The sequence below is a fragment of the Cherax quadricarinatus genome, chromosome 74, assembly GCF_038502225.1.
Source record: "Cherax quadricarinatus isolate ZL_2023a chromosome 74, ASM3850222v1, whole genome shotgun sequence".
NCBI lineage: Eukaryota > Metazoa > Arthropoda > Malacostraca > Decapoda > Parastacidae > Cherax > Cherax quadricarinatus.
Window position 1 is genome coordinate 2,777,887 of NC_091365.1, and position 18,409 is coordinate 2,796,295.

At 41.6% G+C, this 18,409-nt stretch overlaps 1 protein-coding gene across 1 annotated transcript in view; it reads left to right on the forward strand.

The window, feature by feature from the left end:
- The first annotated feature begins 13,932 nt into the window (after positions 1–13,932).
- FBXO11 (F-box protein 11) overlaps positions 13,933–18,409 on the forward strand; it is a 53,330-nt gene continuing 48,853 nt past the window's right edge. The window contains exons 1-2 of the mRNA XM_053793136.2: positions 13,933–14,144; positions 17,473–17,883. Coding sequence (XP_053649111.1) covers positions 14,039–14,144; positions 17,473–17,883 — 517 coding nt within the window. The 5' untranslated portion in view covers positions 13,933–14,038. The remainder of the gene's footprint in view (positions 14,145–17,472; positions 17,884–18,409) is intronic.

An 18,409-nucleotide genomic window follows, 5' to 3' on the forward strand; every position in this document is an offset into this window, starting at 1 on the left:
CTAAGGATTAATATAGGCCTCATTTCATAATAAGAAGTGTCGTAACTGTTCCTGGTGGAGAGTGAGGGAACGTGATTTACGGGACCACGGTGGTAGAGTGGTAAAATGGGTGATGAGAGTAGGAGCGGGTGGCAGGTGCACGGCCAGGGTGAGTGTCCAGGGGACATACCCGTGTGTTAATCCTCGCTCATCGGCCTCAGATCTCAATGGAGTGACCTCTAATTTGTGTAATAGTTATGAGACGTTAAATCGTCTTGTGAATGGTAATGTAATCAGTGATAATAACATTGAGTTAAGAGAATGCGGGATGTGAAATAGAGCGCCTTGCTCCGAGTGAACGTGTGACTCTCGTACCGGGGATAATGGAGATTTATAGAATCACGACTTCTAACCGGGACAAACCGACGGATACCTCGTCCTGCCGGAATGAGAACCGTGTCGGTGTAGCAGGACATCGAAACTGAGATGGTGAATGGAAGAAATAAGGAGTATCAATCACCCACAGTTAAGTAACCCTTCTAGTTATAACAAACTTATGCTGGCCAGTAGTGTTATGTTATAATTAGATAGGTTATGAGTGATCCAGCTACCTCAAGTGATCACCAGAGAACATCTGGTAAGTGGTGGGATTATGTACAAATGTTTTCCTTGATGGATGTATCCAGGTGTATCCTACCCCACTCCCCTTCATTCAGCTAAACTAATATAATCTATACAGTCCACAATTAATTAGTAGCACCGTACTTGTGGGTGCTACCCAATCCATACTGGTCTCGGATAGATATGGATAAGATTGTGAGGTCGAGGGGACCACTTGGTGCGACCAGGGGTGGTTAAGTTTTCTCACATGTCTACACGGGGTGACTACGGTAAACAATATGATTGTCTCCCAATGAGATTACTGGTATGTATATAATGTTGAGGTACATACAGGTAAGCACCCTAGAAAATTTTCCATATCTGCCCGTTGGTCCTTCGAGAACCGGGTGCAATCAGTGAAAAAATTAATTGAATTAATTACTTAATAATTAAGTGACTGATTGAAGGAAGTGGGTGTAGGGTGCACAAGTTTAATCGATCGTGTGATGGATGACAATTAGCCCAATTAATTGCTAGCACATGTGTGGCTAGGATTTATACAAGAGTAAAGTGCAAGAATTACTCTTATAAGGCGCCTACTTAAGTTGTATAATCAGTGATTAATAATTCTCTAACCATGACTGGATCTAATGGAGTTAATGTGGCTGACAAGTCCGTGAATTTTAGAGTAATGAAAGCATCATTACAGGCTATTAAAAGCCATGTGACGAAGGCATTTGATTTAGTGAATCAAAGAACCGTGAACCCTAATGAATTAAAGTTATATTTAGATGCTTTAGAGAGTAGATTTGATTGGTACAAATTGTGGTTTAAAGACTGTGAAAGAGATCTGCTGGAGAATTGTGCAGATAGAATGGAAATGAATGTTTAATTAATCAACATTACGAATTGGAAGAAAAACTGTCTTGTAAAAGTAAGGCTTTGAATAAATTAAAGGGTGTAAGCCAGGCAGTTGATCAACCTATTAATGCAAAGGGTGGGTTTGCCAAAACCTCCATAGTACGGTCTGGAGGAAATCAGACTAGGTCGGCAGGAATTAATTGTTCAATTGCAGACCAGCCAGCCAAACAGTTCTAAGGATATAACACATAATGACGCTGAAGTATCTGTCAAGTCTCAAAAGGGAAAATTAATCCCAGTGGTAATAATCATAGTTAAGAGTTAAATAGGCACATATCAAGTCAGGAATCAGTAATAGTGGTTCCTCACATCAAGGTAAGAGGAATAAGTACCTCGGTAAGTGTAACCCGGTTAATAAGAGGTCAGGCAAGGAAAAGAGAGACTGCCTCTTCTGCCAGGGTACTCATTTCACTAAAAATTGTAATGCCTGTAATTCATGGGACATTAAAGTGGAAAGAATGAAAGAACTTGACAGATTTATCAGATGTCTAGACAATCATAATGTAAAGGATTGTCATACCAAATTGAACAGTTGCTATCAATGCAACAAGGGAAAGCACCATACAGTTATGTGCAGGGTTGTATGTGATTCTTATAATAATGGTGACAATAATGATAATGTTAATAACCCTGACACTACAGTGACTGATGTAAAGGTTGCAGCTAATGGCAATAATGATGGCCTAGCTGAGGTAGCCTTGCCGGTGTTGGATGTAAAAATTCAGGATAAAGGGCATAAACCCAAAACCATACGGTGTCACTCTCCTCAACACTGGTACGGGCCATGTAATATATGGCAGACTACCGCCTAGTAATAATGACTAGAGGAAGTAGTGAATACGGTCACGGTGTCTTACTCATGAAAGGTCAACCCAGTACAAGTATTCTTCTATCGAGAATGATGTTGAACCAGTCTAATTTGTGGGAGCTGGACAGCATAGGGATTAATGTAAATGAGGAAAGTCCAAATGATTCCTTTACTCAGGAACAATACCTGAAGGATGTTAAATGTGAATCTGGACATTACTGGGTGCGACTTCCGTGGAAGCTTGACCGTCCAGAATTACCTACTAATTATAGGATGGCGTATGGACAGTTAAAGGGCCCAGCTCTGCGAACTGAGCAAGACACCAAAATTGTTGACTGCTTATAATGATATAATTAATAAGCAGTTAAATAATAAATTGTTCTTACTTCAGGCGACGATAAATGCACACCTTAAATGCACAGGCGGTCCACTGAGCGAAGTAATTGGGTAAATAATCTTATGTGGACAATTTCCGGGTGTGACGTCAACTGAAGAGGAACTAATGAGGATATGTGAAGGGGTTAATGAAATAATGAAGAAATGTGCTGGGACTGACTTGGGATACTGAGAGACTTGTTATTGTTAAAGTCTCAAAATTCCAGTATGCCCAATAAATTAATCCAGGGAGCATAGGCTTATGCCCCTGAGAGAATGGAACACTAATTAGTCCATTTTGATGGATCAATAAATATAGATGGCCATGGAGTTGGTGCCTATATGCAGTAATGTGCTGGGGCTGACTTGGGATACTGAGAGACTTGTTATTGTTAAAGTCTCAAAATTCCAGTATGCCCAATAAATTAATCCAGGGAGCATAGGCTTATGCCCCTGAGAGAATGGAACACTAATTAGTCCATTTTGAGGGATCAATAAATATAGATGGCCATGGAGTTGGTGCCTATATGCAGTAATGTGCTGGGGCTGACTTGGGATACTGAGAGACTTGTTATTGTTAAAGTCTCAAAATTCCAGTATGCCCAATAAATTAATCCAGGGAGCATAGGCTTATGCCCCTGAGAGAATGGAACACTAATTAGTCCATTTTGAGGGTTCAATAAATATGGATGGCCATGGAGTTGGTGCCTATATGCAGTAATGTGCTGGGGCTGACTTGGGATACTGAGAGACTTGTTATTGTTAAAGTCTCAAAATTCCAGTATGCCCAATAAATTAATCCAGGGAGCATAGGCTTATGCCCCTGAGAGAATGGAACACTAATTAGTCCATTTTGAGGGTTCAATAAATATGGGTGGCCAGTGAAGATGGGAAAATTGTACTCCACATTATGTAAGTCGTCTAGCAACGACCTCCGCCCGGCCGCAGTGTGGAAAATTTTTTGATTTTCCGAAACTATAGTGCCTAATAGGTGTTTAATGTGTCTATATGGGTCAAAAATGTATTTGAAAATAAGAGTAGAACCAAGAGTTCCCTTTGCGCATGCGCGGATGTGCGGGGGGGGTAGGCGCGGATTGTTTTTGAATGGGGTGAAGAAGCTGAGAAAGCATGGAACCACGAAATTGACATTCACGGCGGCCTAAGGATTAATATAGGCCTCATTTCATAATAAGAAGTGTCGTAACTGTTCCTGGTGGAGAGTGAGGGAACGTGATTTACGGGACCACGGTGGTAGAGTGGTAAAATGGGTGATGAGAGTAGGAGCGGGTGGCAGGTGCACGGCCAGGGTGAGTGTCCAGGGGACATACCCGTGTGTTAATCCTCGCTCATCGGCCTCAGATCTCAATGGAGTGACCTCTAATTTGTGTAATAGTTATGAGACGTTAAATCGTCTTGTGAATGGTAATGTAATCAGTGATAATAACATTGAGTTAAGAGAATGCGGGATGTGAAATAGAGCGCCTTGCTCCGAGTGAACGTGTGACTCTCGTACCGGGGATAATGGAGATTTATAGAATCACGACTTCTAACCGGGACAAACCGACGGATACCTCGTCCTGCCGGAATGAGAACCGTGTCGGTGTAGCAGGACATCGAAACTGAGATGGTGAATGGAAGAAATAAGGAGTATCAATCACCCACAGTTAAGTAACCCTTCTAGTTATAACAAACTTATGCTGGCCAGTAGTGTTATGTTATAATTAGATAGGTTATGAGTGATCCAGCTACCTCAAGTGATCACCAGAGAACATCTGGTAAGTGGTGGGATTATGTACAAATGTTTTCCTTGATGGATGTATCCAGGTGTATCCTACCCCACTCCCCTTCATTCAGCTAAACTAATATAATCTATACAGTCCACAATTAATTAGTAGCACCGTACTTGTGGGTGCTACCCAATCCATACTGGTCTCGGATAGATATGGATAAGATTGTGAGGTCGAGGGGACCACTTGGTGCGACCAGGGGTGGTTAAGTTTTCTCACATGTCTACACGGGGTGACTACGGTAAACAATATGATTGTCTCCCAATGAGATTACTGGTATGTATATAATGTTGAGGTACATACAGGTAAGCACCCTAGAAAATTTTCCATAGTAACTATATAATTATTATCATTATTATTATTATTATTATTATTATTATTATTATTATTATTATTATTATTATTATTATTATTATTATTATTATTATTATTACTCCTGCTATTGTTGAGCTGCTGTTATTGTTGTTACTGTTGCAGTTGTTAGGGGTTAGAGTTATTAAGGGCCACCAAAACTTACTCTTTATTGAACCCTCTTTCCCAGGAGTCCTAGAAACATATGCTACCCAGATCTGAGCGGGAATTATAAAGGAAACAAAGTTTCCTCTAGAAAGAGAAACAGGAATATTAAGTTACCAATTAAGGCAGGCGAACCTTCTTGTCTAAACCCCGTCAGAGATAGATTTCTTAATCTACTTTAATATTTAATTTTTGTTTTGGTTGCTAAGGGCCACCACGGTACTGGCAGTAATCTTTTAAGCCTTGAGGACGGCTTAATGAGAGTCTCATGACAGACAGGGTGATCAAAACCATCCCCTTCCGAAGTTACTCACTGAAATATGTGCATCAGGGGCAAGGGGAAAAAACAGTCCCACTGTATAGCGTTGGCTAGGCTACTTTTGTTTTCTTATTGAAGGTTATAAATGTGCCTAGCGGGCAGAATAAGAAGAAAAAGGTATCCCAGAGAAAGAATAGGGAAAAATTATCATTGATGCTCAGGCAAGAGTAAGACGTCCTCATACCACCAAGGCAAACAGAGGAATGGCAAGACGCCCACACAACCCCTCACCCCCCTCAACAATAACAGGTTTACCCTGGGCCTAGCAGAAACTGATCTGTGGTGCCCCAACCATTGGCCAGAGGACAGAATTATGAGGACAAACGTTCCAGGGAGAGAAAACAAGGAAAATTCGTCGCTGATGCTCAAGGCAGAGCCAGACATCTCAATTTCTGAGTTAACATATCTGTATTCTACCAACGTCGGCGCTGAGGTAGTAGTAATAAGTTTATTGGAAGGCAAAAAATTACATCTCAGAGAGATGAAATAACTAAAGCTAACTCCACCCGCTTCCATCATACGCTCGAGTCCCCTTTCCGAACTGTCTGGCCATCATGTTGGTCGACCAACACAACAATTACACTCATGCTCTCTTCTCTCGTCTGTATTCGTCTATTTGCGCTTGTGGATGTTGTTCCAAGGGTCCCGACAATATTTACAAGCTTGTAAAGTAAAAGGACACAAGTGCAACTAAGATAAGATAAGATTTCGTTCGGATTTTTAACCCCGGAGGGTTAGCCACCCAGGATAACCCAAGAAAGTCAGTGCGTCATCGAGGACTGTCTAACTTATTTCCATTGGGGTCCTTAATCTTGTCCCCCAGGATGCGACCCACACCAGTCTACTAACACCCAGGTACCTATTTGCTGCTAGGTGAACAGGACAATAGGTGTAAGGAAACGTGTCGAATGTTTCTACCCGCCGGGAATCGAACCCGGGCCCTCCGTGTGTGAAGCGGGAGCTTTAGCCACCAGGCCACCGGGCCACACAATGTGACATTTTATTGTGGCAACGTTTCGCTCTCCAGGAGCTTTGTGTCCTTTTACTTTACATTTTGTCGGTAATTCTACCAACATTATTACATTTACAAGCTTGCTTGAGTACACTCCTAGGTAGGGTTCTGTATAATTTTCCATATAAAACCATTTTAAAAGTTTAATATTATAAATGAGGCATAAGAACACTTGTGGCTGAGGATTCGGCTCACAACCAAAAGGACCCGGGTCGAATCCTGAGCGAGGCTGGACTTATTGGCAAGACTCTATACACCTGTTAATGAAAAAGACACATGTGTAACACTTGGGTATCATTAGTGACGAAACGTTTCGCCTGGGAAACAGGGTTCTTCATAGTGGAGGCAGTGGAAGACCTGGCGAGGTAATTTTGACAAGTCTAGTCCCTCAGCCTGGAAAGATGTTCAGCCCATTAGCCTTCATTGAAGTGGTCAATTTCTTAGCCTGAGAATGAAGGCTTATATACCGGAGACAGGGGGGTGTTGCAGGAGTTGGAGACCGCATCACAAATGGGCGGGACCCACCTGTGATGCCACGTGAGAGTTCTTATGCAGTGAATTAATTTTCTCATCGTTCTCCGTATATTCTCTAATGCATTTATACCCATTATGTAGTGCGGAGACCAAAACTGAGCTGCATAATCTAAGTGAAGCCTTACTAATGATAAATGGAAAAATATGGTAATGCTGACAGTATGTTGATAAAAATACAGAAATCGAGGAACACTGCGACAGGCCTACTGTCCCGTAACTCAAGAAATCGTAATGACGGCAGTGAAGGGACTTGAGCTAGAGTTCGTCACGGCCACGCTAGCTGGAGATTCGTCTGTAAAAACTTGCATTTGTGGTCACAGAGGTGCCTGTGCTAACCTTCCTATGGTGTAGAAATATACCTAGTTGGATGAATCTTATTGTGGCTAGCTGGCCTAGTGGCTAACGCGACGGGCTGGAGTTTTGAGACTCTATGACCGCGGGTTCAATCCCGGCCGGGGGTATGGTTTTTCTACTGTCCCGTACTTGGCAGGTCCTTCTCAGATTCAGTCCTTCCCATCTATACATTTATTAAAAAACAGGGGAGCACTGCAGTAGATCTACTGGCTCATGCTATGCAAGTCTTATTCATACTCACATCCAACCACTCCCACTTATGTACCAAGTCAATATACTATTAAAACTGCACAAAGATCTTGCTTTTATAACATTACTTGGTTGTTTGTTCCACTCGTCTACAACTCTGTTGCAAACCAGTGCTCTTTCTGTATGTTTTCTGTATTTTAATTTATCCAACTTAAATCTGTAGCTGGGCGTGCTGTCTTAGTAAATTACTTGCAGCACTTTATTTATAACATCTTTAGTCCATAGAATAAAACATATGCATAATCAAGACATTTAGTGAAGGAAGAATCTCATCACTAATGGTTTAATAAATCCTAATACAGAAACAGCTAGAAAATATACTTTTTTATAGCAGAGAGATCGCTTGTCAGAAACAAGTGGGTGGGGCTTGAAACTGAGAGGAATCTGCCTAACATGGGCCAATAGACCCATTCCAGCTCATCTTTATTCTTGTTCGCTGATAGTGATGTGGTTGGGTAGAATCAATTTGGCTAGAATACTGGAGATAATGTATCTCTCGAGTGGTGTGTGGTTGTGTTAGAAATCATAATTATTCAGACTTTCAAGCACCGACGTCTCAGTAAAAAACACTTCTTGATTTCGATACATCTGTTCCTTTCCACCTCGTGATATGGCCATGTATGCACGATGCTGGATACTGCGTTGTCCATATCACGGCTGCAGACGTTGGTCCATCGTCCTGCCTGCTTCTCCTACAGCATCCCCCTCTAAAGGGATTCTGAACGCAGCAGCACATGACCTGGAGTTTACCTGGAGAGAGTTCCGGGAGTCAACGCCCCCGCGGCCCGGTCTGTGGCCAGGCCTCCTGGTGGATCAGAGCCTGATCAACCAGGCTGTTGCTGCTGGCTGCACGCAAACCAACGTACGAGCCACAGCCCGGCTGGTCAGGAACCGACTTTAGGTGCTTGTCCAGTGCCAGCTTGAAGACTGCCAGGGGTCTGTTGGTAATCCCCCTTATGTATGCTGGGAGGCAGTTGAACAGTCTCGGGCCCCTGACACTTATTGTATGGTCTCTTAACGTGCTAGTGACACCCCTGCTTTTCATTGGGGGGATGTTGCATCGTCTGCCAAGTCTTTTGCTTTCGTAGTGAGTGATTTTCGTGTGCAAGTTCGGTACTAATCCCTCTAGGATTTTCCAGGTGTATATAATCATGTATCTCTCCCGCCTGCATTCCAGGGAATACAGTTTTAGGAACCTCAAGCGCTCCCAGTAATTGAGGTGTTTTATCTCCGTTATGCGTGCCGTGAAAGTTCTCTGTACATTTTCTAGGTCAGCAATTTCACCTGCCTTGAAAGGTGCTGTTAGTGTGCAGCAATATTCCAGCCTAGATAGAACAAGTGACCTGAAGAGTGTCATCATGGACTTGGCCTCCCTAGTTTTGAAGGTTCTCATTATCCATCCTGTCATTTTTCTAGCAGATGCGATTGATACAATGTTATGGTCCTTGAAGGTGAGATCCTCCGACATGATCACTCCCAGGTCTTTGACGTTGGTGTTTCGCTCTATTTTGTGGCCAGAATTTGTTTTGTACTCTGATGAAGATTTAATTTCCTCGTGTTTACCATATCTGAGTAATTGAAATTTCTCATCGTTGAACTTCATATTGTTTTCTGCAGCCCATTGAAAGATTCGGCTGATGTCCGCCTGGAGCCTTGCAGTGTCTGCAATGGAAGACACTGTCATGCAGATTCGGGTGTCATCTGCAAAGGAAGACACGGTGCTGTGGCTGACATCCTTGTCTATGTAGGATATGAGGATGAGGAACAAGATGGGAGCGAGTACTGTGCCTTGTGGAACAGAGCTTTTCACCGTAGCTGCCTCGGACTTTACTCTGTTGACGACTACTCTCTGTGTTCTGTTAGTGAGGAAATTATAGATCCATCGACCGACTTTTCCTGTTATTCCTTTAGCACGCATTTTGTGCGCTATTACGCCATGGTCACACTTGTCGAAGGCTTTTGCAAAGTCTGTATATATTACATCTGCATTCTTTTTATCTTCTAGTGCATTTAGGACCTTGTCGTAGTGATCCAATAGTTGAGACAGACAGGAGCGACCTGTTCTAAACCCAAGTTGCCCTGGGTTGTGTAACTGATGGGTTTCTAGATGGGTGGTGATCTTGCTTCTTAGAACCCTTTCAAAGATTTTTATGATATGGGATGTTAGTGCTATCGGTCTGTAGTTCTTTGCTGTTGCTTTACTGCCCCCTTTGTGGAGTGGGGCTATGTCTGTTGTTTTTAGTAACTGTGGGACGACCCCCGTGTCCATGCTCCCTCTCCATAGGATGGAAAAGGCTCGTGATAGGGGCTTCTTGCAGTTCTTGATGAACACGGAGTTCCATGAGTCTGGCCCTGGGGCAGAGTGCATGGGCATGTCATTTATCGCCTGTTCGAAGTCATTTGGCGTCAGGATAACATCGGATAGGCTTGTGTTAAGATTGTACCAAGTTTTGTGGCTCTCTCATAAAAAATTTTGTGGCTCTCTCATTTTGATCTTCGACTCTCAGTCTGGTTAGCGGCTTGCTAAAAACTGAGTCATATTGGGACTTGAGTAGCTCACTCATTTCCTTGCTGTCATCTGTGTAGGACCCATCTTGTTTAAGTAGGGGCCCAATACTGGACGTTGTTCTCGACTTTGATTTGGCATAGGAGAAGAAATACTTTGGGTTTCTTTCGATTTCATTTATGGCTTTTAGTTCTTCCCGCGATTCCTGACTCCTATAAGATTCCTTTAGCTTAAGTTCGATGCTTGCTATTTCTCTGACCAGTGTCTCCCTACGCATTTCAGATATATTGACCTCTTTTAGTCGCTCTGTTATTCTTTTCCGTCGCCTGTAAAGGGAGCGCCTGTCTCTTTCTATTTTACATCTACTCCTCCTTTTTCTTAGAGGAATAAGCCTTGTGCATACATCGAGTGCCACCAAGTTAATCTGTTCTAGGCATAAGTTGGGGTCTGTGTTGCTTAGTATATCTTCCCAGCTTATATCGGTTAGGACTTGGTTTACTTGGTCCCACTTTATGTTTTTGTTATTGAAGTTGAATTTGGTGAATGCTCCCTCGTGACTAGTCTCATTATGTCGGTCTGGGGCTCCACGCATACATGTCTGAAACTCAATTATGTTGTGATCTGAGTATATTGTTTTTGATATGGTGACATTTCTTATCAGATCATCGTTGTTAGTGAAGATGAGGTCTAGTGTATTCTCCAGTCTAGTAGGCTCTGTTATTTGCTGGTTTAAATTGAATTTTGTGCAGAGATTTAAAAGCTCGTGTGAGTGTGAGTTTTCATCAGAGCTGCCTCCTGGTGTTATTACTGCAACAATATTATTTGCTATATTCCTCCATTTTAGGTGCCTTAAGTTGAAATCCCCCAGGAGCAAGATGTTGGGTGCAGGAGCTAGAAGATTTTCCAGACAGTGGTCAGTTTTTAGCAGCTGTTCCTGGAATTGCTGGGATGTTGCATCCGGAGGCTTGTAGACTACCACAATGACTAGGTTTTGGTTCTCGACCTTTACTGCTAAAACTTTCACTATATCATTTGAGGCTTTTAGCAGTTCTGTGCAAACAAGTGACTCTGCAATGTACAGGCCAACCCCCCTTCCCTTTTGCCTGTTCACTCTGTCACATCTGTATAGGTTGTAACCTGGGATCCATATTTCGTTGTCCAAGTGACACTGCTGAATTTTGTTTCCCTTGATTAGTAGTTGGGTATAGTCCTGGCACTTTTCCTCCTTCTCAAGATTGTTTTCCTCTCCCCCAACTATCTTCTTCCTCCTGTCCCCACTTGCCCCTCGCCCCTAGTGGGCCCTTACCTGTGAGTCCTCTGTTCTGTTCTGTGATGCTTCTGTGGAGGTCATTGGTTTCGGCTTAACCATGTCCCTGAATGGTGGCAATGGAACTGTGTCTTCCATTGCAGACACTGCAAAGCTCCAGGCGGACATCAACCGAATCTTTCAGTGGGCTGCAGAAAACAATATGAAGTTCAACGATGAGAAATTTCAATTACTCAGATATGGTAAACATGAGGAAATTAAATCTTCATCAGAGTACAAAACAAATTCTGGCCACAAAATAGAGCGAAACACCAACGTCAAAGACCTGGGAGTGATCATGTCGGAGGATCTCACCTTCAAGGACCATAACATTGTATCAATCGCATCTGCTAGAAAAATGACAGGATGGATAATGAGAACCTTCAAAACTAGGGAGGCCAAGCCCATGATGACACTCTTCAGGTCACTTGTTCTATCTAGGCTGGAATATTCCTGCACACTAACAGCACCTTTCAAGGCAGGTGAAATTGCCGACCTAGAAAATGTACAGAGAACTTTCACGGCGCGCATAACGGAGATAAAACACCTCAATTACTGGGAGCGCTTGAGGTTCCTAAACCTGTATTCCCTGGAACGCAGGAGGGAGAGATACATGATTATATACACCTGGAAAATCCTAGAGGGACTAGTACCGAACTTGCACACGAAAATCACTCACTACGAAAGCAAAAGACTTGGCAGACGATGCAACATCCCCCCAATGAAAAGCAGGGGTGTCACTAGCACGTTAAGAGACCATACAATAAGTGTCAGGGGCCCGAGACTGTTCAACTGCCTCCCAGCACACATAAGGGGGGTTACCAACAGACCCCTGGCAGTCTTCAAGCTGGCACTGGACAAGCACCTAAAGTCAGTTCCTGATCAGCCGGGCTGTGGCTCGTACGTTGGTTTGCGTGCAGCCAGCAGCAACAGCCTGGTTGATCAGGCTCTGATCCACCAGGAGGCCTGGTCACAGACCGGGCCGCGGGGGCGTTGACCCCCGGAACTCTCTCCAGGTAAACTCCAGGTTGCTTTTCTAATATGACTTGTCTATGAGTGCTGAAGAAATGTTGCTGGCACAATAATAAAATATAAATCTTGTCCCCCAACGTTGAAATATAAAATATAAACCTTGTTATCAACCTTGAAAAGGTTGGGAACTTGCTTGATCAGTTGGGGCTCCACACTGGAGCCACACGAGATAAGATAACCTCCATTCAGCATATTTGTAATTCATTTTACAGACTATTGCGTATTTTAACGCTGCTCAATGGTTTTGATAGGCACATAAATGATAGAGGCATATATTGAGTGGTAGCATCTCAGTATAGTCATGTATCTTAGTATGGTATCCCATACCATAGCACTGTAGCTCCATGTTCAATAAGGTAACCTGTAGCTTAATGTGGTACTTCGTAGCTCAGTATGGTACCTTATTTCTCAATGATGCTGTTCCAACCCCTAGACAACTTCATTTTGAGCCAAAGTTTGACCCCCATGCAATGATGTCATGCCGAACCCAAATTCAACCCACAGTGTGTCATGTTGGGCCCACGTTTGACCTCAACATGTGTCACGCCGAATTTATGTTTGACCCACGTCTGGTCATCAATGTGTCATGTGTGGCCCACATCTGAGCCCCTAACAGTGTGTCATGATGTTTGAGCCCCGAGCTCAGTACCTATGAAGGTTCATCAGCTGATTGTCATGTTGGGCCCACGTTTGACCCCAACATAATGTGTCACGCCGAATTTATGTTTGACCCCAGTGTGTCATACCGAACCCATGTTTGACCTCGAAGTGTCACGACGAGCCGACTCTTGACAGTGTCACACCGAGCCCCACGTCTGGTCATCAATGTGTCATGTGTGGCCCACATCTGAGCCCCTAACAGTGTGTCATAATGTTTGAGCCCCGAGCTCAGTACCCATGAAGGTTCATCAGCTGATCCCCCGCCCCGCCCACCACCACCTTCCTTCACACCATCAAAATATTTACCACTAAAACATATAAACATTGACACCATAGACCGGACACCCCCCTGAAGCCCCACCTAAGAAATCTCCTTTCGAAATTTCGTTCCAATATGAGTATTTTTAAATGAAAATTTTAAATACACGTCGCAGGTGCAGAAAACAATTATTTATTTCCCTGTAAGCCACTGAATCACTCCTTTGTTTACATGTCTGCAAGAGACGTTTTCTATGAGTCAAAAGTGATCAATATTTGGCGTTTATTATAGCACTCCTCTGTTTAACGTTAATTATAGCGCATGTCATTACAAATATAGGCTATACTGTTTGTGTAAGCTTCAAAATGCGTATAACAGGTGATTCATAATGTTTGGAGAAATGTAAATTATCTGATATCTGTAATCAAGGTTATGTTCCAACAATATGTCGGGGATCGTAAACAATAATGAAATATAGGAAGTGAAGGATTGAGAGCGGTCAGAATTATTTTATTTTGGGTAGATTGCACGCGCAGGGTTAAACTTAAGCCTTGAATCGTGTGGAAAAGTTATTCGGCGAAATGAGATATAGCACGTTCGGGCCCGGTAGAGGACGGTCACGTGACCCTAAGGTTGAGTGTGAATGGCTAGGGTAGTCACGTGACCTGAGGGGTGTCTGTGATTGGCTGGTTGAGCTTCCGCCTGCAACAATAATATCGGCGGCACAAAATGGCTGGCTCAGTGGCTGGTAGAGTGCGGTGAGGGCAGACATGACCTTTGTCTCCAACCTGTGAAGCATTTACGCTACCTCTAACCTTAAAATGTCGAACCCTACGTTTAGAACGCGCATATCACAATTAAGAAAAAGGAAAATTACTAAAAAGAAAATAGTGAGGAGGGGAAACCCGTTAAATCAACGAAATAATGGTGAGTTGGTCTTGTGATGACCATTTGTTTTCGTTGTGATTGAATTCACGTTGAGCAATCGCCTGGATTTATTTGACATAATATACTTAATTTGGCCATTCCGAGGGGATGCTCGTCAAGACCAGAATAATAATTGCTCACTTGTTAACCATTTACCTGCGTTTTAATCGTGTTATTGAACGAGACATTGATTTTTTAAGCGTTCAACAGGAAACAGTTGGTTTACCCTGACGCCAATATGTGACTTTAGAAGGTGATTTGTCAAGTTTATTTTAGGCAATAAATCATTTTTGGAGTGGCCAGGGAGTCTTAAATAATGTTATGGTCAATCAACGTTGATTCTCTTTCTGAGAGTCACTTTATAAGCTAATTTAGTCAGCAAATTCAGTCTTCATTGATTCTTGTTATATATAATCTAGAATACACCCTAGTAAGTAAACAGTTTATTTTCAAGTGTTTTACATGAATTTAATTATAATTTACATATATATTGTGTTAATTTTGTTGAAAATTAAGTATCTTGTACTTTTTCAAGTGTTAAAGGCTGTGGAACAGCAATTTGTAATATAATGTACATTTAAATGCTTGATATATAGCAAATTATGTTGAGGTAGACTTTGGTTAGAATTGTTTGAGTAAAGCTGTCAGGTAGCATCATTGAAGCGAGTACTTTTCTTTATTTCTACAAAAACTTTTACACAAGTTGGACTAGGTAGGTGTGAGTAGGACCTTAAGCTATCAAAGAGTTTCTTTGCCCGGATAGCATGTAGATAATATGTCTGTAGAAAGTGTGTGTTTGTGGTGGTGGTTCAGGGCTCCACTGCAAAGACAGTCAAGACCACCACTTGGTGTCCAGAGAGAAAATATTTCCTGGGCAGAGCCAGTCAGCTACATCCTACCAAAGTTGGTTACTATCAGTCCCCATAAACTCTTTAAAAGTTTGCAGAGTGCAAAAGTAGTGATACTGACAGTTCTTCAAAGCCTAAGAAGCCGTGAAGTGCTTCCCAACAGTGAAAAAGTTCTATTTCTCGACTTATTGTGTATGAGTTATCAATTAAATTTTATCATGGGTATGTATGTAAACGAAAAATCACATATATACAGTATAGGGTTCACTTCTGTCTGGCCCTGATCCACCACAAGGCCTGGTCACAGACTGGGCCATGGGGGTGTTCACCCTCGAAACCCTCTCCAGGTATCAATGGTAGATCTTGTAACATATCACTTGTGGATACAGGGGGACTACTGTATTTAACATGTATATAGTTAGGGTTGCACCTATCAGTCCTACTAAACATGAGAAGTGGGTAATTATTGAACTAATCCTTGGTACTTGTAGCTCGTGTGCACTCGTAGCAATTGCCAGGTCAACCCATAGTAGTTGTTATAGCATAGAAATTACACAGGCTTTCTTTACCTGTCACTCACTACTGTCTTTGGTGGTCTATGATCAAAACTATTCACTTTTTTTTTTTTTATGGCATTTTGACTAAGATATTTGGTTGCTAGGCTTGTGTGGTAATTTTTTTTTTTTGTTCACTTTGGCTTTAGGATAATTTACATTTACAGCCTGTTGTAGTGTGTATAATACTACGACTCTTAAGTTACCAGTAACTGGTTAGCTTTTAGTGTGTATTTCTTCTTTGTAGCTGCAGAAGTAGTAATGCTCATGGTTTCTCATTGTTAGTGTTTAATTTGTCATAGGATTTTTTGTTTGCAATTAATATTCAGTACAGCCTCTCCTCACTTAGTGATGTACTCGTTTACCAATGTCTTGGACTTACAACGGGCTCTCTGGCCAGTATACATGCCATTCATTCATGCTGATTCGCCAGTATACATGCCTAAATAATGTATATTAGAGCTGATTTCTTCTGTTCATTACAATATACAGTACACTACTGTGTAAACATTTAAAAATATACCAGAAATGTTATAAATGGTGCAAAGGTAACATTAAAACAATATCAAAGATAGTTGACACAAACCCACTACCATTATAGTATGCTCCTCGCTTAGCGACGAATTCATTTACTGACATGGTCTTAGGAATGGAACTCCGTCGTTAAGTGAGGCGAGGCTGTATTAGTTTTACTCATCAGATTGCCTTATTTATAAAGAACACTGCAGTAGGCCTACAAGTCCATGAAAGGCAAGTCTTGCCTAATCATTTCCACTTTTACATCAGTCTAATCTTAAGAGGTCATTCATACATTATCCAGTCATTTCTTCAGTGACTGACACCAATACATAACTAGAAGTAACATAACCCCATTCACAGTAACACTAAATAGTGGTGCCCTCCAAAATACAGAATAGCTAACAAAATGAAACTAGAATCTATAAAGCCAATTAAGCAAGTGGTTATGTACATATAGTCTGTTTTGAGGTTAGCAAAGGAAAGATTAATCCTTGACCACTCATATTGAATGACCTCCACAAATTCCGCCCTTGACATGAATTCTTTTCTTTTTGTGCAAGAAGGGTATAAAATACCGACAATATGAAAGTTATGACACATGTGCAACATCTGGATATCTTTATTGTAGACGTGAACACTATTGTAGCTATGAACACTAGCTCCAAGGCTCAGGGACTGATTACCTCATCTTTTGTATATAGTCTTACTGTCTTCTAATTATGTCCTAGAATCTGTATTGATAAAACCACTGGATGGCAAAATGTCTACAATAAAGATATTTAGATGTTGCACATATGTCTTAACTTTTCTTTTTACAGGTAGTGCATATGAAAAATATAGACATGGTATAGGTATTCAGTAAGTTTTGAAATGTCAAGGCAAAATTATTATTTATATGTAGTTTCCACAATATTTTTGTGATCAGTAAGAAATAGAATTATTAAAGGAAGCATCTTGGTGATGTTATTCAATTAACACTAATTTCATAACACTAACTGTATTTGAAATACCTTGGACCAATGGAGAATAGTCACCCTGATGAAATATTTATAAAAATTCATACTCGTTGAACACATTGAACACAAAATTCCATGTTTCTTGCTAATGTATATTGCACACTTTAAAGCCAAATTTTATTTTATTAGTTTTAAAGTTTGCTTTGTAAATAAATGTCCTTCATGCAATACTGTAAATTGAGCAAGTGAAGTGACAAATGAAAGATGGAATTCAACAGACATAGTTGAATTCATCAAGAGAAAAGTGTAGTACATACTGTCATAAGTTACCCAGGGAGGTCCTGTAGTGCATGCTACAGCCATGGGAACTAGAAAAAAATCGACCTACCCTTTTAACTACAGATAGGTAATGAAAACATTTTATTAATTGCTTATGCATTTTTATTTTCAGAGGATGATTGTGAAGTCCCTATAGTTCCTGGATCAGCTCTGGCTCTTTTAGGGCTGGTGGCTGGAGGAGCAGCTGCTGCTGGTGAAGCAGGCCCCTCCTCTGCTCTTGTTGGCACTTCCACACATCACCATCCTCCATATCACCTACGTCGCAAGTCCCCTACACATCCAGTTAGCCCACCTTCCACCATAGGAGCAGCAGCAGCAACAGCATCAGTAACAGCCTCTCCTACTACAGCATCACCAGCGGGAGTCTCAGCCGCAACAGCTGGACTTCCGTCTGCTGCCACAAACTCTGCACCATTGCTCTCACCCACTGCTGCTATTGCTGCTGCAACTACGTACTGCCCTTCCATGCTACCTGCCCGCAAGCGCCCTCGGAGAACATATTTTACAGGGGATTCTTCCACAGGCAAGTTATTTGCTCTCTGTGATTGATTTTAATTTAGCTCAAAAACTAAATGCAATTACGAAAAGCAAATAATTTGATTATTTTGAGAATTTAAGTATACAATGCAGGAAAATTTTAGGGCATGTATAGGTAACCATAATTTTTTAATAAAGGTTTTAAAGTTAAATTTCCATTTAACAAATACAAACCCTAAAATGTGGTGATATGAAAGGTATAATTGTAATAAAGTTGGTAGAATTACCGACAATATGTAAAGTAAAAGGACACAAGTGCAACTAATGTGACATTTTATTGTGGCAATGTTTCGCTCTCCAGGAGCTTTATCAAGCCATGGCTTGATAAGGCTCCTGGAGAGCGAAACGTTGCCACAATAAAATGTCACATTAGTTGCACTTGTGTCCTTTTACTTTACAAAGGTATAATTCACAGTGGAGGAAGAAATGTTTGGTTATTTGAAAAGACTGGAGAAGGATATGTTGTCAAAGAGAATTTATATATATCCATTGAATGGTAGGGGATGTAGGGA